General features: G+C 47.3%; 1 protein-coding gene across 1 annotated transcript; it reads right to left on the reverse strand.

The window, feature by feature from the left end:
* Window positions 1-1,730: 1,730 nt before the first annotated feature.
* On the reverse strand, window positions 1,731-14,188 carry MEOX1 (mesenchyme homeobox 1). Its single transcript, XM_063137922.1, has 3 exons — window positions 13,726-14,188; window positions 4,940-5,139; window positions 1,731-1,853 (listed from the first exon to the last, which is right to left on the reverse strand). The coding sequence occupies exons 1-3, from the start codon at window positions 14,186-14,188 to the stop codon at window positions 1,731-1,733; spliced, it is 786 nt and encodes a 261-aa protein (XP_062993992.1).
* Between the last annotated feature and the right edge of the window lie 9,647 nt (window positions 14,189-23,835).

Genomic DNA, 23,835 nt, shown 5'->3' on the forward strand with positions numbered 1-23,835 from the left:
AATAAGGCAACTCATCTGTTCAGCCTCCCCTCCCCTGTGGCTCAGATGATCTGTCCACCTTTGGGTTTTGCATTTAAAGCAGGGATGGAGAACTTGTAGCTGTCCAAATGTTGTTGGACTCCAGTTTCCATTCACCCCAGACAGCATGGCTAACAGTCAGGAATAATGAGAGTTGGAGTGAGTCAAACAATATCTGGAGGGCCACAGGTTACCCTCCCCTGCTGTAAAGCACAGCATGATTCATGCATATATAAGTTCGCTCTTCACCTTATTATTATTTTTAAGTTTTTGTTTTTAACTGTAAAACTGCTCCAATGATTGGCTGTGTAAACTTTCCTTAGTGACATCAAGGGGGGACTAGCTATGCACAGCCAGCATCTGCTTCTGATGTGCAGTACTACTGTTGTTGCTGCTGCTGCTGCTGTTTTCAACATTTGAGCCTGGAGAAAACCCAGCTTCCAAATGGGATGGACTGTGCTAAAAATGTTATGCCTTCTTCACCCTAGAATCTTTAGAAATCCATCTCTGCACAATTTTGCTCCATTTTAGTGACTTGCATGAACATAGAAAAAGTAGCTCAATCCCAGAAAAAAAGTGACAGAGGCCTCATCTACACCAAGCAGGATACTGCACTATGAAAGTGGTATATAAAAGGCAGGAGCCACACGAAGCAGGATATTGTTGTTGTAAAAGTGGTATATGGTACGTGTCAATGGGCCCCAACATCTGTCAGTGCACTTCAATACCGCTATAAAGCCGTAGTGTGGCTCCTGCCTTTTATATACTGCTTTCGTAGTGGAATATCTTGCTTGGTGTAGATGAGGCCAGAGACAGAGGGCTCATCTACACCAAGCAGGATATTCCACTATGAAAGTGACAAATAAAAGGCAGGAGCCACACTACTGCTTTATAGAGGTATTGAAGTGCACTGACAACTGTTGGGGCCCATTGACACATACCATACACCACTTTCATACCACTTTCACAATGCTATATCCTGCTTGGTGTAGATGTTTCAATGGGCCCCAACAGTTCTCAGTGCACTTCGGTACCGCTATAAAACAGTAGTATAGATCCTGCAGTGCACTTCAATACTGCTATAAAGCAGTAGTGTTGCTCCTGCCTTTTACGTACCACTTTCATACCGTTTCCATAGTGGAATATCCTGCTTGGTGTAGATGAGCCCAGAGAGAGTCCAGGCACAGTGCCGGCTCCAGGATTTTGAGGACCCCTGGGGCAAGACACACTCAATGAACTTCCTCGCTCTGTGAGTCAACCTTCTTGGCGTTGTTGCCACCAACTGCAATTGCTCCTCTTCTTTTTTCTTTTTCTTTCTCTCTTGCCCCCACTTGATTGCTAGACAAGCAAAGAGCCAGGGATCAAGTAGGCCGTGGCATCTTCTGCTCCTCCTTCTCACTACCACTGTTGTCTGGGCCAGGTGAACAAACAGGTTGCCATGGTGAATAGGAGGAGCAAATCTGGGCGGCTCTTGTCCATGGGCCCCTGCTAGGCTGTGCCCAACAGATGCCCAACAGGTGCCCAACCATGCTTACCCTTGACACCAGTCCTATCTAGATGTAAAGCAAAGCCAGGTCTTTTTGGAAACAGCTCCTTCCACCTTCCTCAGTCCAAGTCACATTACAAAGTTTCAGGGGGAGGAAATATAACCTGGGCTGACAGTGATACACCAAGAGGTTGGTCCAGACCTTCTGCGTCACTGCAGAAGACAGCTATTCTGAACTTGGGGAGGCTGCAGAGTCCACATCCTCCATGACGTGGTCCTGGGGTGACGCCGGCTGCCCACCCTTCACACGCTTCCATTTCATCCTGCGGTTCTGGAACCAGACTTTGACCTGCACAAAGAGAGAGAAGAGGCTTATGCCGATCCATAGGAATGCCAATATTTCTGTGAGTACCTGGAATCACGCTAAGCGAGCCACAGTGGGTGACTGTGAGGTTGTTCCATTCTGCTCAGAGATCAGTAGCTTTAGAGGCTCATCAGGCAGCGGGGAAGGGAATCACATTTCATAGAATCATAGAATCATAGAATAGCAGAGTTGGAAGGGGCCTACAAGGCTATCAAGTCCAACCCCCTGCTCAATGCAGGAATCCACCCTAAAGCATCCCTGACAGATGCTTGTCCAGCTGCCTCTTGAAGGCTTCTAGTGTGGGAGAGCCCACAACCTCCCTAGGTAATTCATTCCATTGTCGCACTGCTCTAACAGTCAGGAAGTTTTTCCTGATGTCCAGCTGGAATCTGGCTTCCTTTAACTTGAGTCCATTATTCCGTGTCCTGCACTCTGGGAGGATCAAGAAGAGATCCTGGCCCTCCTCTGTGTGACAACCTTTTAAGAATTTGAAGAGTGCTCTCATGTCTCCCCTCAATCTTCTCTTCTCCAGGCTAAACATGCCCAGTTCTTTCAGTCTCTCTTCATAGGGCTTTGTTTCCAGACCCCTGATCATCCTGGTTGCATTTCCTTTGCCTCCTGCTTCTGTCCCACAATAGGGACAAACAGTGCCAGGTCAAGACTTTTTCTCCCAGGCATTTAGCAATATGTGATGAGCCTGGGCCTGTTTTTTAGACTCATAGGTGTTTTTTTTAAGTTGCTATAGCGGTTTTAAATGTACGTATATATTGTATGTTTTTGTGGCTTTTAATTTTTGTATATTGTTTTTATGTGTTTAAATCTTATGTAAACCACTGAGAGAGCCTTGGCTATGGGGCATTATACAAATGCAATAAATAAATTAATTAATAAATAATATTTTAAATAGAAATACAATCCATCTCACCCTCGTAGGGAAGACTGTGACTGCTCAGCCTGCTGCCCAGATGCTAAGTGTGGAGGGGAAACTTCAAGGCCCCTGGGTGCTCTCTCTTCTTTTGGTTCTTTAAAGGTAAGGAACTGGACTAGAATGGCCTTTGAAATAGAGGACTGTTATCTGTAAAGTAGGACAGATGGCTACCCTACCTAAAACACAAAAGTAAGGCAGGTGTCAGCAGTGGGCCTTGCCAAGGCACTGGGGCCCGGGCATCTGCCCAAGGATATCAGATGCTATCACCGAGCCTGATAGATTATTGCAGAACCAGTTTGGCTTTGCCCTGCCCAGGGCAGAAGTCTTGAGCTCTGTCCCTACAGTACACTGAACTCCTGGCGAATCATAGCAGATGAAAGGGTTAACCACCTTCTTCCCTGGCACTGCTGTGCCCCTGCTCTCTACCCAATCAGAATCAAAAATACACCCCCTGCCCTGGTTTACAGACACGCACACATATCCAACCACAGATTCCCTGTTCTGCGTCTGGCATTGGTCCTGGGTGAAGGAAGAGGTGCTGTCTTTGAACGTTTCCAGCTGTTTCTGTGCAGAAGGCCTGAGCGGTAGCCTCATTCTGTGCCAGAACCATTTATATGCTGTTTCTTACTACCATCCCATAACAGCAGCAGCAAAATGGGTATTGCTTTTTCCAGCAGTAATTTAACACCAAAGATTTAAACTTAAAACCCTGCAGTGGAGTGTTCCAGCAATAGCCAACACTAAAGTCCCAGCGTGCTTGCATACCTGAGACAAGGGTGGGCAGTAGGGCTGTGCACCGCACCCCTGACTCACCTCTGAGGCCATTTCAGAACCTCTGAAATGGCCCCAATGCAACTCAGGGCACTTCAGGGGGTGCCTGCCTCATTTCAGTACCAAAGCCAAAGCAAGATTTGGGTTCCCTGAAGTGGTTCAGCCTTGTGGGTTTCTGGGTGCCGGCCTTGTGGCCGGCACCCAGGGTAGCTGGTTGCAAGGCAGACTATGAGTCCATTAGACTCCCTGCTTGCAGCCCCTTTCCCCTTCTCCCCCTTCCCCCCTCGCCCCCTCCAAAACCTGGAGCCACTGCTGCCGGGACTTACCTTTAAATCATGTCCTCCTCTCTAAGAGCCAAGCCGCGATTTAAAGTTAAGAACACGGGGGTCTCTCTGTTTTTACTATATCTATGGCTGAAAACTACACTGGCCATAACGGCGGGCATAGTTTGTGACCATAGATATAGTAAAAAACAAAGAACTCCCATGATCTTAACTTTTAATTGTGGCTTGGCTCTCAGGGAGGAGGATGTGATTTAAAGCTAAGTCCCAGCGGCAGCAGCAGTGGTAGTGGGGGGAGGTGGGAGGTGACCAGGGAGGGCAGGGAGGGAGAGGGTGGTGGGTCCAGTGAGTCCAATAGACTCACATGGACTCATGACTGGGTTTCCCAGGTGGGCGGGCAGTGGCCCGCCATGGCCCCAAGTCAGACTGAGGCACACTGAGGGCCTTGATGCTGATCCGCTTCGGCCTTAGGGTACCTCGGGCTGACCCGCTACCAGCTTGGATTCAGGTTGAGGCAGTGCACATGTTCTGAAGAGGGACAAACGTGAACACTTAATTGAATGCACATCAAGCGCACTTCGGTTGCATTTGTTTCCAGGGCAGAGAATGTGTGTTCAAAGACCACTTCTATCATGAGTAATGTCAAACTAGATATTATTTAATTGCACAGTATGTAACTAAGGATTTATTTTAATTTGAGAGTAAGTGCACATCATCCTGCGTAGGATCGGGACTACCACACGGAGGGGATGAGGAAATCTTCCCCACCACCATCGTTCTCCAAATCCACCACCACAAACACTGGGCTTAAGTAAAGAAAAACATTCTCCATGAGCATCAATGGAGGTTCCCCCTTTTTTTAATCCCCCCGTCCTCAGGGAGGGGACTTTGAGGAAGGGACGGACATCCCGAAAGGATTGTGCCTCAAGTGAACTAATGCCCATCTAAGAGAGGAGGAGCAGGAGGCCTTATAAGGCTGTTAAGTCCAGAGTCTAAAATTATCTAACTGCACCCCTGTGTCTAGGCGTTGTTGCCCAAGCGGAAGGGGACACGGCACAGCCGGAGGGGCTGCGGGTGTGCAGGAGCTTCACCTGTCTTTCCGTCAAGTCAAGGTTCACCGCAATCTCGTATCTCCGGAGCCGCGTCAGGTAGTTGTGGTGTGCAAATTCTGCCTCCAGCTCCCGCAGCTGGTCCTTGGTGAAAGCGGTGCGCTCCTTCCGCGCTTTGGCACTGTTGGCTTCTGCTTTTGAGGTGGTTGAGGCGGAGCCGCTGCTGCCGGCATCCTGGCTCTCTGTAAGAGGAGGAGAGCAGAAATGCCATATGAAGCCAAACCAAAGCCATCCAGAGAAGTGAACCAGGGGGGCATGGCTCGAAAAAGACCCAGCCATCCACGACATTAGACTTTCCGGGGTGGGGGTCCACCCTTTTTGGGTCGGTGGGCACATTTGTAATTTGGAGGGTGTCATGGGCACTTCCGCAAAATGGCTGTCGGGAGCGGCTTTCCCGTTCATAAAACTGTTACCCTGGTGGCAGTCACGAAACACTCACTGTCCAGAAGGCAAACTGGTGAAGCTAAAAGAAAAAGTAATTCATCTGAGCATACAGCAGAGGTGGAGCCTGAACTCCAAAACAGAAAAGCACTGCTTGTACCCTCAAACAATGATGGCGCTGGAGGGCTGCACTTCACTGGGACTCATGGGCACGACATTGGAGGCCCCAAGATTAGTTAGTGAAGGTCTGTGATAGAAAAGGGTAACACAACAACCCTCTTCAGGCATTCCAAAATACCCTGACCTAATCACAAAAGCAGGGAATGGGGGCGCACCATGTAGCCATGACCCCGATGTTGTGCACACTGCATAGCACATCCCCCCTGAGGTGTTTGCACATAGGGCGTGAATGTTTGTAGAAGAAGGCCCTATGCACATTGTTTAGTTCACACTGAATCCTAGCCCATGTACCCAGGGCAAATTAAAAATTGGTGCCACTCTTCAACGGTAACAGTGTACACAAGGGCTATGTTCACATGTCATGGGAAACCATAACTTGGCGCTATGTGCATGAGCAGAAAGGAGCCTAAGCTAGGGTGACCAACTGTCAGGATTTCCCCGGATTTGTCCTGGTTTTTGTTCTTTCCATGGTGTCAGGGGGGATTTTCTATAATTTTCAATAATGTCCTGGAATGACACACCTTCCCCTTTAAGGCTGCCATTAGCATGGCAGGAGGGAATGACATGCTTTCTTGAGGCACATCATTCCCCCACCCTGAGCTCCAATTGAGGTCTTAAAGGGGAAAGTGGGTCATTCGTGGACATTATAGAAAAGGCCCCAATTGGAGCGGATGGTGGTGGTGCAGAATGAAATCCTTTCCCCTCCTCCACTCCAATCGGGTTCTTTAAAGTGGCGGGGGAATAACGTACTTTCTGCAGGACTCAGAAAGCTGCTTCCCCACACACACACTAGGTGTCCTCTTTTTTGGTTTCCCAAATATGGTCACCCTAGCCTAAGCAAAATGCTGGGCTCAAGCACTCCTTCCTCCACTCACCAGGGAAAGAAATGAACCAGCATTTGTTTTCATTTTGCCTAATTCCTGGCTTGTTGTTATGTACCAACCAGCAATCATGGTTTAAAATAATATCTTAGAATAAACAAGGCAGCTAAACAACCCAGGTTTTGTAGTTGGCTTGTTTAGCAACTGACTAGAGTTTATTTTAGGCAGCAAAACAACTGGGTTGGTCTTATTGGTTTGGTAGAGATTATTTTAGACCATGATTCCTGGTCCACACATAACAACAAGACAGGAATCAGGCACAGTGAAACTGAATGCTGGTTTATTCTTCCTCACTGTGCCTGCATGTGAGAAAGAGATGAGAGGGGGAACGTGCGAGCCATTTGGGCTCCTTTTTGTTCTTGCACATAACCTTAAACCATGGCTTGGCATTACATGTAAACACTTCCACATTTTCATATCTGAGGATTATCTTCAAATAGGATACGCATCTTCTGTGATGCTTACCCTTAAGACGAATCCTTAAATATGACATTTTATACTAGAAATCCACGATCCATATCAGGATAATTACCACCAAAAGCCAAATGAAATACAGAGGCTAGATCTACACCAAGCAGGATATGACACTTTGAAAACGGTTTGAAAACTGTATATGGAGCGTGTCCTGGGCCCCAACAGTTGTTACTACTGTTATAAATAATTTTAAAGCAGTAGTGTAGATACTGCCCAAGAGTGGCTGGTAATAATACATTGAGGGTCGAATCCAGATTTTGATGTACTCAGAGCAGACCTACTGAAATCAATGGGACTTAAGTTAGTCATGACTAACTTCTGTCTCATTCATGTCAGTATGTCTACTCTGAGTATGACCAAATCTGGATCCAACCCTGAAAATTTTGTGCTAGTTGAAAGGGAAATTTTATAGTTTCATGAACTTTAAAACAAATACACAGACACGGAATGCACAGAAAGGCTTTAACTATCAGCAGACATCAGCCAGGTTTATCTGGGTGTGATGTATTTTTAAAGTTTGATGGTGCTATTATTATTATTATTATTATTAAAAAAAGGCTTTAAAAAACTCTTCTATGAACTCTTTAAAAAACCACTGCCTTTAGCTTAAGTTTTTTGGGCTCCAGATCATGTCCAGAAAAGTATCCCAAGACTATTTAACAAACATTAGAGTAATTTCATACATGAAGTGCTCCTGTGCATGTGTGAAAGAAAGAAATGCCATTTTAAAGGCATGTATCAGGGTGTTTAATCAGTCAATGGCCATGTAGAAAGGTCAGTTTAAAACTGCTTTTCAATATTCCTGTGTTTTTTGTGTCACCTGTGAAGCTTTCTATCTGGAGTCAATTTCAAGTCCTCTAGCCACAATGTTTTCCTGTTATACACATTTCATCATTATTAATAGTGCCACTCCTTTACCCAATTTCTCTTCTTTTTCTGTTTCATCTGACTTTTCTGTCCAAAAAAATATGGCAAATGATAAAATCAAGATCAAAACCAAAATCTTAATGAAAGCATAATGCAAAAATAAATGAAAAACACAATTAAAAACACATCGATAAAAGAAATACATAGCATCAACCAATTAAGAACTGCTTCAGCAACAGACCAGTTTATATGCCAAAGGCTGACAAAAGGACATCAAAAAGGGAGCCAACCTAACTTCCCTCGGCAGGGAGCTTCAGAGCCTGGGAGCAACCAGTGAGAAGACCCTGAGCTCTTTGTAGAAAGATGAGATTAAAACCTAACAAATCATAGGGTATGTAAATACATGCCTCATTGAGTATTATGTATTTTATCGTTTATTGTTGTTCCCTCGATCAAAATGGAGAGGCGGGTAAGAATTATTATTATTATTATTATTATTATTATTATTATTATTATCATCATCATCATCATCATTCCCAAGCTGTTCTCCAAATGATTTGGAGTAGAATTCCCATCATCCCAGATAGGTAGAGGGGAGGCATTGCTCTGTTCATCATCAGCGTCTCACATATTCCAGGATCAAGGCCCAGTATCTGACTCTTATTAAGCCCTGATCACGGGGAGTGGGTCCTCTTACCTCTGCAGAACGCAGCTCTAACATAAGACAGGGCCTGGATGTGAGCCGGGATTCCTGCTTAAAGGAAACTGTCAACTCAGCCTCAAACATTTTAGGCCTCACACGGGGGCTTATTGGCAGCATTTTCCTGGCCTGGGATGCAAGTCTGGATTAAATGATCCAACTGCTTCTCTGCTATCTAGCCTTCAAGCACTCTGAAAACAACTGCATGTATTTCAGTCCAGGAAAAAAGAACGGCACTTTGGAAGGAATAAAAGAAGCTGCTGTATACCAGGTCTAACCCAAGGATGGCACATGGGGAGAAAGAGGTTCCCTCTGAGTGCCCTCTCGGGGACCGTATTCCAGTGGTGGGCGGGGCCAATGGCAAACAGGGGTGGGCCCAAAACCACTGGCATATTGCAGCCTAAAAGCTCTTACTGCCAGTAACTAAAGCCAGATCTACACCAAGCAGGATATAGCATTATGAAAGCGGTATATAAGAGGCAGGAGCCACACCAAGCAGGTTATAGCACTATGAAAGGGGTATGAAAGCGGTACATGGTATGTATCATGGGCCCCAACAGTAGTGTCAGGACTGGCGCCAGACTATATTGCGCCCTAGGCAGGCGCGTTCTGAAGCCGCCGCCCCCGCTCGCTCACTCACTGCCCCCTCACTCGCCTGCCCACCCACTCGCTCGCTCACTCACTGCTCCCACCTGCCCACCCACCCGCCCGCCCACCGCCCCCACCCGCTCGCCGCTCTGGCTCCCCCCTCGCTCACACGCTCCGGCTCCCCCCATCACTCGCCCGCCACCCAAGCTCACTTGCTCACCGCTACGGCTCCTCCCTTGCTCGCCCACTCACCGCCCGCTCCCTCACGCTCCCGTCTTTGAAGCCAGGATGCTGGGGTTGGGGGGCGGGGCAGAGGCTTTGAGGTGGCTTTCTGGCGTGCCGTACTGAAGCCTCCGCCTCCGCCTCCAACCCCAGCATCCTGGCTTCGAAGGAGCCAGGACGCTGGGGTTGGGCGGAGGCTGGGGCGGCGGCTTTGGAACAGCACACCCGGAAGCCGCTCTAGGAGTGCAGCGTCCGGGTACGCTGTTCGGCGCCCTCGTTTGCTTGGCGCTCTAGGCGGCTGCCTGAGTTGCCTCTATGGCAGCACCAGGCCTGAGTAGTGTGACTCCTGCCTCTTACATAATGCTTTCATACCGCTTTCATAGTGCAATATCCTGCTTGGTGTTGCAGTAATCTGGAGATTCTGCACCGCATGTGCTACCCAAACCATTTAACCGGAGATGTCACCAACTGAACCTGGGACCTTCTTCATGCAAAGCAGCTGTCCTGCCACTGAACAGCGGCTCTGCCGTCAGCTTCAGCCATGCCTTGCCCTAGTGCAGAAGAACCTTTAGATGCTCAGGGCAGAAAGCCAAACTCACATGGGAATGGGGCTCCACTGGATGCCAGCTGAGAAGCTTACAGTTGTCGATGCTGAAAAGAACAAGGTCCTTTGCTTATTTACGATCCACATTCATAAACCCCTTCGGCAAAGTGGAAAGATACAGTACAAGTTCTCCCTACACACAAAAGCAAGCAAGCAAAGCTCCATGGGAAAATGCGGACCGGACCTCCCCCTATTGGCAAGGAAGAAACTGATGTTCCCCAAGCGCACCTTCCTGGTGCGCTCTTGTTGAGTTGCTGGAGAAGCGAATTGGAAACTCATATAGGGCACATCTAGGAACTGGGCTAGTCTTCTGCAGCAAAAACAACAAAGAGGCTTAGGCCATTTCCACACCAGCCCGAAAATGCGGGCTGGTCACAGCCAAGGTCCTGTGCGTCCAAATGACGCACAGGGACTCCTGGGGGCAGGGCAGGGGGACGAGCACATGTTTTCCCAGGGATAAGTACTCCCTGGGAAAACCCAATTCCTCCCGCAGTCTCGGGATCATCCCGAGACCACAGGAGATGTGTGGCCACCTGTCCCAGCTTCTTCCCTCCTCCCTGTGAGTAGCGGGGGTCATCAGAGGGAAGGAGCCGGGACAGGGGGAGTCCAGGGCCATCAGGGTGCGGGCTTCCTCTTTTTTACCTTATTATTCGCTGGAGTGCAAGTGCGCTCCAGCTCCTCTTCCTTTTAAAAAAAATGGCGCCCACAACACCCACGACATCCCTCCTCCCATCCAGGATGTCACACGGCCATGTAGACTCAGGGTGACGATTCCAGAAGTAGGTAAGTCCGGGATCGCCCCCTCTCCGGCCCTCTGCACCTGTAGGTGTAGAAAGGGCCTTAGATCCAGTTTAAGCCCTGCTTAGAGTAGACCCATTGGTTTCAGTGGGTCTACTCTGTGCATGATTAAGTCTGGATCCAACCCAGAGTCCTTATAAACCAACACACTTATTATGGCATAAACTTTCATGAACTAGATCCACTGAATCAGGTCCTTGAAGTGTTATCCTGAGTTTCAGGTATATATGCACAATAGTTGGGATGGTACAGTGGAGGCTGGTGGTTCCTATGTCAGTGGAGTGGTGAATCCCCTCCAAATTCCAGTCCGCACAATAAAGGAGCTATCCAAGGTGCAAAGCAAAGCACCTTGGATAGCTCCTTTCAACTTCTGATTGGTTCTGAGTAAAGCCTGGAGCGGAGTCATTGCCCCACTGTCATCGGAGCCACTACCTTCCACTGGATGGGCGGGGGGGGGGGGGAACTAGCAAGATCAAAAGAGGGGCAGATAAGTTAGCCATTATTATTATTATTATTATTATTATTATCATTATTGAAGTCTCAGTATTTAACCTTTTATCTGAGTTAGGTTAACAGAAAACAGAAAAATCTAGAAAAATAACTGCACTAGGTTACTTCATCTGTAAAATGGGTGTATTTTTCTCTTCCAAAGGAACACAGGATAGGGAAAAAAATAACCAGTTCTACATATCTTTCCTTCCTTGATAATATGCTGCATACATGGATGTGATATGTTTTGCAACTTGATGTGTAGCCTATGGATGAAATCATGCGCTTGAGTTATTGGCCCTGTGCATATTACAACCTCTTGTTTTGTGCTTCTAGCACATCCTTCCTCAACCTGGGGCGCTCCAGATGTGTTGGACTGCATCTCCCAGTGTTGGCTGGGGCATTCTGGGAGATGCAGTCCAACACATCTGGAGCGCCCCAGGTTGAGGAAGGCTGTAATCTAGCACATTGTCCTAGTCTGGATTATTATAGAGGATTGATAGTGATGCCTCACATCATCTGTGGGAGACCTTACCTTCTTCGTGAGTTAGAATTCCACCCCACCATATCTGAGAAAGTAGGTTGCAATGTGCTGGAGGCTGGTGGCTCTGATTTTGGTGGGGCTGTGAGTCCATTGTGGGTTTCAGTCAGAACCGGCCAGAACTCTAAAGGACCTATCAAAGGTGCTGAACCCTATCCCCCAAATGGGTTCAGAATCTTGGATAGCTCCTTTAGAGTTCTGACTAAAACCTAGAGCAGATTCACCACCCCACTGAAACAGGAGCCCCCAGCCTCCACGCCAATGTTCCACAAGACTCACTTTGGAAGCAGGTTGTAATTGCTCAGAAAGAATTATACAGTTTGAAGAGGGTCATAAACCCCCAGATTTTATTTATTTATTTACTCTAATATGAATAGGCTGCCTTTCAAGGCAGTTTACGCAATAAAATCATCACAAAACAAATACAAAGCCAATATAAATAATCGCAACTTCAGAATGACTAAAAGCAACACTAGGATAATAAAAATGCAGCAACAATTTAAAATATTTCATTTAAAAACCTGGGCCGACCTCAAGTACAGTTGCAAACAGACAAGTCTTTAAAGCCCATTCAAAAGCACACAGGGAGGGGGGGCTAAATGAATTTCCTGTAGGAGGTCGTTCCATAATGATGGGGCCAGCCTTGAAAAGGCCCTGTCTCTTATGCCTGCAAGCCTGACAGACATTACTGATGGGCCCATGACCAGGACCTCAGAGGCCAATCTTAATGGTTGGGCAAAATAGGGGAGGAGGCATGTGTCCTCTTTTACAGAGGGCAGTCCCCTATGTGAAGGGTAACTGGAGGACCATCCTCTGTTTGAAGGCATCCTCTACTTGAATGGCAATCTTGTCCAATTCCAGTTTAAAGATAAAAAAAAGATAAGATCTGTGAACAGTGAGGACCTGAACAGCAGACTCAACAAGTAGGAATAGAGGTCACCTGGTCACCATTTTCTACACTATGGTGAAATGTTTTATTATTATGTATTTATTTCATTTCTCTACTGCCCAAAAGCCAACGTTCTCTGTTGCTTCACAAAAAATACAAGATAAAAAACATTTGCAATAAGATACTGAACTGGATAGAAACAACTGACAGCTGCCCCATTATATGCTGTCAAATGCCTGGGCATAGAGGACGATCTTAACCTGGCACCAAAAAGTGAGAGTGCTGGAACCAGGTGGACCTTGGTGGGGAGAGCATGTCAAAATCAGGGGGCCACCGCAGAGAAGGCCCTCTTCCTTGTTGCCACCTTCCAAGCCTCCCTGTGAGGAGGCACTCGGAGGAAGGCCCTAGGTGTTGATCATAGTGCCTGGGTAGATTCAGGTCAGGAGAGGTGCTCCATCAGGTGTGGTCCTGAGCCATGTAAGGCTATGCGCTGCTTTGCTATTAAACTGCAATTATTATTTCTAAATTTACATTGATATGTATAATTAGCATATGCAAATTGTATGCAAATCACCATCCTGCTTTGTCCTCTTTTTTGAGTGTTTCATAAGTAGACCCTCTACTGGGCAGGCAAGCAAAGCAGAGGCCTTGTTCCGCTTCTCTTTGCCATCAGAGGTCTGATTGGCTGGGATGTGGGACGGGGCCTTCTTTGTGGTGGGACCCAGGGTGTGGGTTTCCCTCCTGCCCCAAAACCCAATTCCATCCACCCCTCATTATTGGCATTTAGATGAGCTGTTAAAAAACCATTTTGTTCCATGATGCCTTTAGTTAATTTCTCCTCAGCTCTGTTGCTTTATCACTGCCCTATTCTGTGACATTTAGTTTCTGTTCTTCATCAGCATCAGTATCATTAGTAGTAACAGTGTGAGAGAGTATATACATAAAATAGATGACCCAACATAGTGACATCCAGATGCGTTTGACTACAACTTCCATCCTCCCCACAGCCAGGCTGGCATAGACTGTTTTAGTTTCTGTTGTGAACGGCTTTGATAACCTCTGGATCAAAAAGCAGGATCAAAATGAATAATAATTCAGCAAAGTAACTAATAGAATCAATACATGCCTTTGAGAGCTACTTAAACCCCACCTACCTGCATTTCCCCGTTTCCTTCGGGATGTTTTTCTCTCCACTTCGCTTGCTGCATTCCCTCCTGCCCGGACGTAATCTTCACTTGTGCAAACCGGGGCATCCACCACATTTGGGCTGCCGCTCTCGGAGCCTCCTAATCCCAAAACCAACTCGGCGGGCAGCCGCCTTCGGCCCTCCGATGCGGTAAAAGGCCAGGCAGGCATCTGGCACTGGAAGGAGCTGTGATGCTCTTCAAAAGCGTGTTCGTCCCGGGACAGGCTTTGGGGGGCGGCAGCCAGGCAGGAGGTGGGAAAGTCCGAATAAATGCCCAAGTCTGGCTTGTGGTGGAACGAAAAGGGGGCTTGTGGGTAATGGTGCGGCCCAGCGGTACCTCCGGCCTCAGCATGGTGGTTGCGGATGCACCCCCAGAGTGCAGCAGTTGGGTGAGGATTCCTCATGCAGCTACTGCCAGCAGGTGAATCCATCTAGCAGCTTCCTCTCATAGGATGCTCTTGAAGAAAATTCTGGCTGGAGGGGAGGAGAAACGAACAAATGATTACTTTTTGGCAGGAGGCGAAAAACCCAGTCCCCTCCAGCGAAAGGACTCTCTAGCTTGCTGCTTTTGCTCTGTCATGGGTTTGTTGGTTTGGGAGGTCCGGCGAAATTCTCCACCACATCGGCAGGGAAACTTCACATCTGTTGATTCTGAAGCCGGGAGCTTTCTTGCTGTGAAGGTCCAGAAAACACTTTTTAAATACTTTGCCGGGGTGTGAGTGACAAGTTTAGGAAGGGAAATGTGAGAGAGAGGGGAACGGGAGGGAGGGCTTAACCTGCAGGCACAACCCCTCCATCCAAAGCCAAGCATGCGACTATTAATCACCCGAAACCTTAGAGGCGCATCTAATGGGAACTGCAGATGGAGACTTTTAAAGAAACATTGTCTGTACTTTTTTTTTTAAAAGGGTGGGGAATGTACACACACACACACACACACACGCACAAGGAGGGTTTAATGTTTCCTTCTCACACTCTGAAGTTATTTTTATTGCACAGTAAAGAAAGAAAAACTACGTTTTGGATTTGGAACAATAAAGTTCTGCACCAGATCCAGAAGCCGGCCCAAGGAGCCTTAAGGGAAAGAGATGAGATGGGGAGAATCACAGTAAAGAGATGGAGATATTTAAAATCTGACTTTAGTTGGAAGTTTATGTGGCCAGTGAAAGGGAAACGGTGCAAAAGACTTCAGGCGAGGGGTGACCTGATCAAAGCAGTGAGAAATCCGAGTTGCTCCATAAACCAGTTTAGTCTCTAATGTGCTGCAGAACTTTTGGTCTTTTGGTGAGAAGGGTATGTTTTGTGACCAATGGGATTTGTTGTTATATGTGTGCATTTCTTAATTACTTTCCCAGAGAATCATCTAAAATAGCGAAGGGCGAAATGACCCATCATTATCTGTGGTTTTCTCACCAAGCTTTGAATCCAGCATTAGAAATTTGGAGGAAAGTTCTCTGTCATTCTGAGTTTTCAAATTATCTTCTGATTTGGCGCAAACGCGTCACTGAAGCCCATCATGAGAATGCAGTGTGTGTAATATGATGTTCCTTGATGTAATAAATCATGCTGCAACCTTCTCTGATTTGCTGATATCGTGGGTGCTTTGTTGACAGCAATCAATATCCAAGCACACGCAAAGAAGGCAGAGGCCCTTTCTACACGTAAGGGTTATCCCAGGAAAATGGAGGGATCATTCCTGCCTGCTCCCGGGATCCCCTGTGTGGCATTTGGATGCACAGGAACGGTCCCGGGACGTTCCTGGGAAACAGCCAGAGTTTGGCTGCTGAGGGTGTAATCCTATAGATTGTACCCTTGGTGATCGGAAGCCCCCAAACTCAGAGTTGTCTGATCATCCCATGCAGGGTAAGAGGAGCAGTGGAGGTGACCTTTCCTTTCCAGCCTGTCAAGTGACAGCACTTTGGAGGAGGAGAGAAGTCGGCCAGAGGAGACCAGGATAAATCATACCCTGGCCTTTCTTGTCTCCTCCCTTCCCTGCCCACATAACGCCCCCTTTCCTCCTCCTCCAAATTGGCCTTTCCAACCTCAGAGGTTCTTTCCAGGCCAGCTGCAAGGAGAAGGGGAAGGAGGATCGGATCTCAGACTCCCGCTTCCGAGGTTGGAGCGCTGCCTCTGACCTCGGAAAGGGGAATCCAGATAATCCTATTATACTGATGAAGTTCGCCCCGGGCCATAGGATTGCTCTCTTACTCATTGAGAATGAGCTTGTGCAGGCAAGATAAGCTACCTTGTGTAAATCAGTCTTGGATGATGTTAAAATTCATTGGAGTGCAGCCAGGGCTCGTTACGCACTGAAGAATTATGAGCCTACTGGATTCAACTTACAATCCAACTCATTCCGAGTTCGGGCAGGATCAGTACTTCCCCTGCACTAAAGCATTCTGCATCCTTGGTAGTGGAATGCAGATACCACAGGATTCAAATACTGCAATCATGGACTGCAGAGAGGAACACGCATACCACCCCCTCCACCCTGACCTCCCTGTGTTGATGGGGAAAATCCAACAGAGAAATTTAACCACATTTGGGGCCTTGCTAGACCTACCTTAAAATCCAGGAGTGTGGAGGGGCCAGCCCGCTCTAGAAGTAGTGCGGTCGGTTGCTCCTATCCACACGTCGAGGCGATGGGGTAAAGGAAAGCCCTGTCGCATCAGCCATTTTGTTTTGTATCTTAAAGGGGCCATGTGCGCAGGAGCACACCAACGATAAAGGTAGGGTGTTTTTTTTAAAAAAGGGGTTCCCCACTTCCCCACTGCCCCCGATTTCCCCCCCTGACTGCGATCCCCCGCCCGCCCGTGTGCGATTTCCGATTCCCCCCATCCCCCCTGGCTCCGTTTCCCCCCCATCTCCCCACCCTGTCCTGATGGCCACAGCGCTCCTGTGGAGTGCTGCGCACCACTTTTCCCGGCTACTCGTGAGTAAATGCGGTAGCCGGCAAAAGCGGTGGAACGGCCTACACGACCACGGGAAATACCAGGCCACAACTGGTGTCGGTTACCCCGGGCCAAGAGAGGGTTACCCCTGCCTGAGCCCGGGATCCCCTGTGCATCATCTGGATGCATAGGGGCCAGCCCGGGGCTCACACCGGGCTACCCCATCGTCTAGCAAGGCCCTAGGTTGCATCAAGTTGCACTCTGTGGAGGACCGTCACCATGCTGAGCCAAACCCAGTTACATTAAACCCTTCCTCATTAACACAGGAAAGTCAGGGGTGGATGGGGTGGAATGAGGCCGTTCACCTCCCATATGTGCCCCACATTTACAGTATTTGAACACCTGAAGAGAACCACAGTTTCCATGGTTTCTCAAAAGCATTTCAGATTTCCTACCCCGAATCCACATATCAGATGAGTGCTCCACTTTGACTCAAAAGGTTCAGGAACAAAGAGTATTTTGCCAATCTATGGTCAGGGGTACAACAAACAGCAATGGCGCTGCATGCTGCTCCCCACTTCCCAGAGAGGCAAGAGGTTCCAAGTGCCAGTGCTATTGGGTTTGATTTCCTTTGGAGATTAGAGCATTGGAGACTTAGAGCCAGTGTGGTGTAGTTGTCAGAGTATTGGCCTGGGACTCGGGGGATCTGGGTTCTAGTCCCCACTCAGCCATAAAGCTCACTGGGTGGACTTTGGGCCAGACACAGACTCTCTGCTTAACCTCACAGGCTTGTTGTGAGGATAAAATGGAGAGGAGGGGGACTATTTAAGTCACCTTGGATTCCTCAGAAGAGGAAAAAAGGTGGCATATAAATGTAATAAATAATAATAATAATAATAATAATAATAATAATAATAATAATGGCTGTGCACGGACCCCCAATTCGCTTCGGATCCCGATTTAGACCTTCTGAATCAAGCCCGATTTGCTTCGGGTCAATTCACACCTCCCTTGATTTGCTTCGGAACTGAATCCGAAGCAAGATTCGGATGTCCAAATCATTCCCATAGACTTGCATTGGAAAAAAACAAACACCTATAACTTTTTTATTTTTCAACATAGAAATATGAAATTTGGTGAGCTTACAGATGTCCTGATGGTGGTCATGGGTGCCAAATTTCAGACACATCTGTGCAGTGGTTTTCCTGTAATCCACTCCTAAAAATGTGGTGATAATAATAATAATAATAATAATAATAATAATAATAATAATAATAATAATAAGCCCAGTACAAGCCCAGTTAAAAGCCGAACCACCTAATAAGGAAGATCCAGCAGGGGGCTTGAAGTTGCCCATGGAAGTTTATATACAGGGCAGTGCCCAGGCCAGTATGGTGAGATGTCTTGTATTTCTATTTAAGTTAAGAGTCATGTGCGTCTACGCATATGAAGTACCATATGTGAATATGATGCAAAACTGTGCCATGTCCTCTTTTGTCCTGCTTTTGAGTGATGTGCAAGTGGCCAATCTGGGTCTCCTGTTTAAGAATAGTTTTCCAGAAAGAGGCTTCAAGTTGCCCTTCGGCCATCTTAACATTCTCTCTCTCTCTCTGTGTTCCTCTTCCAAACTTCAAACCGTGGTTACTTCACACACACAAACATGCACACACACCTGTCCCTCCCCCTTACCTGTGGGGGAGGCAGCCACCTTCACCAGGCCCTAACACAAGGGTGCAGAACCCCTCTGTTGGGCTGAGGGCTGAGTTCAATTTTGAAGAAGCTCTCAGTGGCGTGCGTTCCAGTGGTGGTTGGAGCAAAGCCAAAGGGGGAAGGTCCAGAGGCGAAGGGGTGGGGCCAAAACTAACATTGTATTGTAGCTTAAACTCTTACTGCCAGTCACTAAGCCTTAGGAGAAGCATTTCAAAATGGGGGTGGGGACTGCACAACAGCCAGGCAACCACCAAATGCTCAATGGGGCAGGGAGAAAGGGGCGTGGCCTTTTGGGGAATTCTGGTGAGCCAGACTGGTAGCCCCCGAGGGCCAGATTTGGACCCCAGGTCTGAGGTTCCTCACCCCTGCCCTAACAGTTACCTCCCTCAAAACACTCACGAATAACCTTCAGGAGACAGTCTCCAAACAATTACTGCCCATGGAAAGACATCAACCAATCATGCAAAGTGGTTAACCAACAAGCTAACGAAAACAATGGTCAGCCATCAATCCATTACAATATTAAAACACAGGGATGTCAATTAGGTTAATCATTCGAAAGAACTGCCTCATGAAGTTGAAATATAGGCTGTAGCTAGTAGGGGTGTGCACGGACCCCCCCCCCCCGCTTCACTTTAAGATCCGCCATTTTCGGATCGGCCCGCTCCGCCCCGCCCCCACTCCGCCTGTGCCCACTCCGCTCTGCTCGGAGCTCCGGATCTGGATCGGAGCTCCGGTCCCCCCCCATAGGGGGCGTTACCGGGCCCTGCCGCCATCGCCGCCCATGCGGCGATGGCGGCAGAGCCCGGTAAGGAGGAGGGGGGCCTTACCTGCCTCCGTCCATGGTCCATCGCCGTCTTCAATTGAGCCCGTGGTTCCACCAGGAAGTCTGGGCCGCAAGTGCGGCCCAGACTTCCTGCTGGAACCACGGGCTCAATTGGAGACGCTGACGGACCGTGGACGGAGGCAGGTAAGGGAGAGGAGGGCGGGGGGCGTTACCGGGCCCTGCTGCCGTCGCCGCATGGGCGACAGCGACGGCGGCAGGACCCGGTAAACCCCACTTACCTTTCCGGCGGAGCTCCGGATCGAGGCGAAGGATCCGCCTTCACCTCGATCCTCTTCGCCACGCTCCGCCGGCCCCCCAATCCTCTTCGCCTCCGCCTTAAGGGCAGGCGAAGCCCCCCGCTCCGCTACTGCTTCTCCGGTCTGATTAGAAGCAGAGCACATCCCTAGTAGCTAGACCTAAGGTTTATCCTAGGTTCCTCCCGGGTTCGTCCCTGCCTGAGTGCTGGATGCCCTGTGTGGCACTTAGATGAACAGGTTTGACCCCAGGACAATCCTGGAATAAACCTTAGGTCTAGCTACCGCCATAGACTGCTTCCCAACATAATATATTTTGCGTGGTGGAATCACTGCAAAAGCACAATTGCAGAGCTTTGCACCAATGTAAAAAACAACAACACGCAATTGTAGAACTTTGCATCTATGTAAAGAGGTGCAATTGCAGAGCTTTGTACCTGGGGAGGTCAGGGAAAATTGGTTCTGGGTATGTTTATGGCTGAAGCTGGTTGTGCACAGCACTGATTGGCTGGAGGCTATGATGTCAAAAGCCCCCCTCCTCCAACAGCCCATTCCTAAGACCAGTTAATCAACTCTTCCCAAATTGTATTTTTTCCAAAAAATAAAATATAAAAAAATAGAAGTGCCAAATGAATGTTAAATGAGATAAAGTTTTGAAATAAGAAAAAGTTGGACAATCCCCTATTAAATATGCAATGGAGGGGTGGTACAAAATAGGCCACTTCAGCATTTGATTAAAGGATAAGTATGTCAAAAGCACTGCAAAGCTTGCCCTGCAGGGGGGAAATACCCAAGATCTCTTTTTATGGTATGTTTGTAGGTACGTGTGTGTGTGTGTGTGTGTGTGTGTGTGTGTGTGTGTGTGTGTGTGTGTGTGTGTGTGTTTTAAGGAAGCAAATTCCTCTGGGGGATTCATTAGGCTGACATGATGAAACTCACCCCTACCTCCAGCTTCCAGAGGGTAGCAAAACATCATTTGCAGCTGGCACAGAGCCAGAAAAAGGCAGAATCACATGACATAGAAACTCGCAAAAGTGCATTCCTAAATTGACCTTTATCGGGCTATGCGTAGTGCCATTATCTCCACCACATGGAAGAAGATGCTGTTGGACCAGGTACCAACAGGCCTCCAGCAGACAAAGGATAGAACCACAAGAAACAATGGCTCACTTCCGTGTTCTTGAGGCACCTGGAAATGACCAAGTATAAGACCACAGCTGGTAGAGGCTGGTGGCTCCTATTTCAGTGGGGCTGTGAATCTATTCTGGGCTTCAGTCAAAACCAGCTGTAACTCAGAAGGAAATAGCCAAGGTGCTGAATGTCCCATCCCCCCCCCAAAAAAAATAGTTTCATCACCTTAGATAGCTCCTTTAGAGTTCCGGCTAGTTCTGACTGAAACCCAGAATCGATTCATGGCCCCATTGAAATAAGAGCCACCAGCCACCACTGACCACAGGGCATGCTGGGACACACACAGTGTGGCGAAAGACATCTCTGCTATGAATATGAAGTAGAGAATTGGTTAGAGCCAGTGTGGCGTAGTGGTTAGAGCTGAGCAGCTTTTGCTGACATGGTGCCCTCCTGATGTATTTGATGACAGGTGACATCATCCATGACCGTCGGCCATGATGGAAGGGACAGTTGGGAATTGCGGTCCAAAACGTCTGTAGGGCACCACATTAGGGAAGGTGGGGTCCGAGTGTCAAACTAACATGGGGAAGACTCAAGCTCAAATCCCCACTCGGCCAGGAAACTCACTCAGCGACCTTGAGCCAGATGCTATTTCTCAGCCTGACCTGCCTCGCAAGGTTGTTGTAGGGGGAAATAGGGTGTGTATGGGGGAGAACCATATATCCCAATGTGAACTCCTTAGAGGAAAGGCAGGCGATAAAATCTAACAAATGCATTAAAAATGGGCTCATACAGAGGGGTTGACAAGTGGATCATGCAGCTATGTTTTAAAGTGATTGTGGGGAGGGGCCACAGTGCCACACCCCACTTCTCTTACTGAGGTTTCCTTTACTCCCTTGCCCCCCCCACCCTTTGACTGGATCAGGCAGGAAAGCTTGCATCTTCTCATCTGACAGCCCAAGCCTGCACATGTCTGCTCAGGATGACATCACATTGCGGTCGATGGGACATACCCCTGGGTAATCAAGCCTAGGACTGCAGTGTGGATTTGCATATTCTCTTTAATGGAAGACATATTCCCTTTAATGGAATATTTCCCACCCCCACCCCCACAATCAGTCATGGCAGATGTTAGATTTAGAGGTTTTTCAAAACTGCAGAATGTATTCATTTTAGAAAGACTTAGGATTTAGATTTTCCCCCCTTCAAAGCTTCTTCTCACATCAGTCCGTTGGTTTCTGTTCACCACTCTGCTGCTAAGATCATCTTCTTGGCTCGCCGCTCTGACCATGTAACTCCACTTCTGATTCACTTCAGAATCCAATGTAAACTTCTCCTGTTGACCTACAAAGCTTTTCACTGTCTAGCTCCTTCCTATCTCTCCTCTCTGATCTCACACTATTTCCCCGCTCGTGCTCTTCGCTCCTCTGATGCCATGTTTCTCGCCTGCCCAAGGGTCTCTACTTCCCTTGCTCGGCTTCGTCCATTTTCTTCTTCTGCCCCTTATGCCTGGAACGCTCTTCCAGAACATTTGAGAACTACAACTTCAACCACAGCTTTTAAAGCTCAGCTAAAAACTTTTCTTTTTCCTAAAGCTTTTAAAACTTGATTTTGTTCTGACTTTATACTGTTAGTTTTACCCTACCCAGTGCCTGTTTACCCTACCCTGTGCCTGTTTGCATTCTCTTCCCCTCCTTATTGTTTTATTATGATTTTATTAGAATGTAAGCCTATGCAGCAGGGTCTTGCTATTTACTCTGTACAGCACCATGTACGTTGATGGTGCTATATAAATAAATAAAATAAATAATAATAATAATAATAATAATAATAATAATAATCAAAGATTAACATGTAAAAATGAATAAATCTGACATTTCAGATCCAGATCTTAAAAATGTGTGAATTTGGTACTTATGGGGAAAGCATTTCACCAGCTCAAGAACTTCCAAATGGTGCTGCTCTAGGCCTAGAACAGGGGTGGGATTACAACTCCCATCATCCCTGACTATTGCCCATGTGTACTGGGGCTGTTGGAAATTGGAGTTAGCTTTCCCTGCCATAAATAACAGCCAAAATCATTTCCCAAGCAGTGTGCTTATGCATAACTTTCCTTCCTAGTTGCTTTATTTTTTTTAAGAAGGCATTTTACATTCAATGAATGTTTCTGCACTGGAAAACTCTTTCATTGAACCTTTGATCATATCATTACCCAAACCAAAAATGTTCATTAAAGCATGCATAAACCCTTGAACTCATATTCTTGAAATAAGAGCCTGGAGTTGCATTCATAAATCTGAATGTAAAATTCTAGACACACCGCACTGCTGCTTCATTTCAATCAATGCGGGGAATACTTTGATTGAAGGCTCAGTCCCATGATTTACCAGCAATACTGCCATTCAACCTTGCAAAAATGTGATGTGATTAAAAAGAAAATAAACAGAAGAAACAGATTCTGAGCATGGACAGAGTGCAAGGTTTCATATGAGCTTCTGGACCCTGCCTCTTTCCTGAAATAAACCAGTGTGCAAGTATTATTATTAATTTTTTGCCATTAGGGCTGACCACAAGCCAGTATTTTACCAGCCTGGACAGTAAAAATGTCAGGTAATAAACAATATTGGGGAAAGGAACAGAAAGAAGACAGGTGTAATATTTTAAGTGTGGTGGAAGTGGTTTGAACACATGGCTACTTGCCCCCAAAAACAAACACCTTGAAACAAAGCCTGGAATCAGTTTCTTCTTGATTGGAGAGGATCAGGGCCGGCCCTACCATTAGGCATGGTGAAGCAGTCGCCTCAGACAGCAGATGCTGGCAGGTGACCGCAAGGTATTGATGGAGAGAGCAGTGTATCTCACAGCCTGCTTTATGCTCCCTAAACTAGCCTGCTGCCTTCAGGTTCAATGGAGGATGTTGTTCCATCACCAGTGTTGAAGAAGTAGTCTAGCCAGTGTTCGTACATGAAATGGGAGGGAGTGCCATCTTGTTTTTGCCTCAGGCAGCAAAATGTCTTGGGACAGCCCTGCAAAAGATGTTTTTATGAAGAACAGCCTAGTTTTATCTGCTGCATTAATTCTACTCAGCCACCCTTGCCACAAATATACACTAGAATTCCATCTTAAAGAAGCAATGCCATGTGGTCTACTGTCTCCAGATAGGAGGGACAAATCTGTCAATTTTGATTTCTCTCTTTTTCTTTTTCTTTTTCTTTTCTTCAGTCTTAAATTCAGTTCATTCCGAACAACGAGATCTTCTTTTCTTA

The sequence above is a fragment of the Elgaria multicarinata genome, chromosome 11 (assembly GCF_023053635.1).
Source record: "Elgaria multicarinata webbii isolate HBS135686 ecotype San Diego chromosome 11, rElgMul1.1.pri, whole genome shotgun sequence".
Classification (NCBI taxonomy): domain Eukaryota; kingdom Metazoa; phylum Chordata; class Lepidosauria; order Squamata; family Anguidae; genus Elgaria; species Elgaria multicarinata.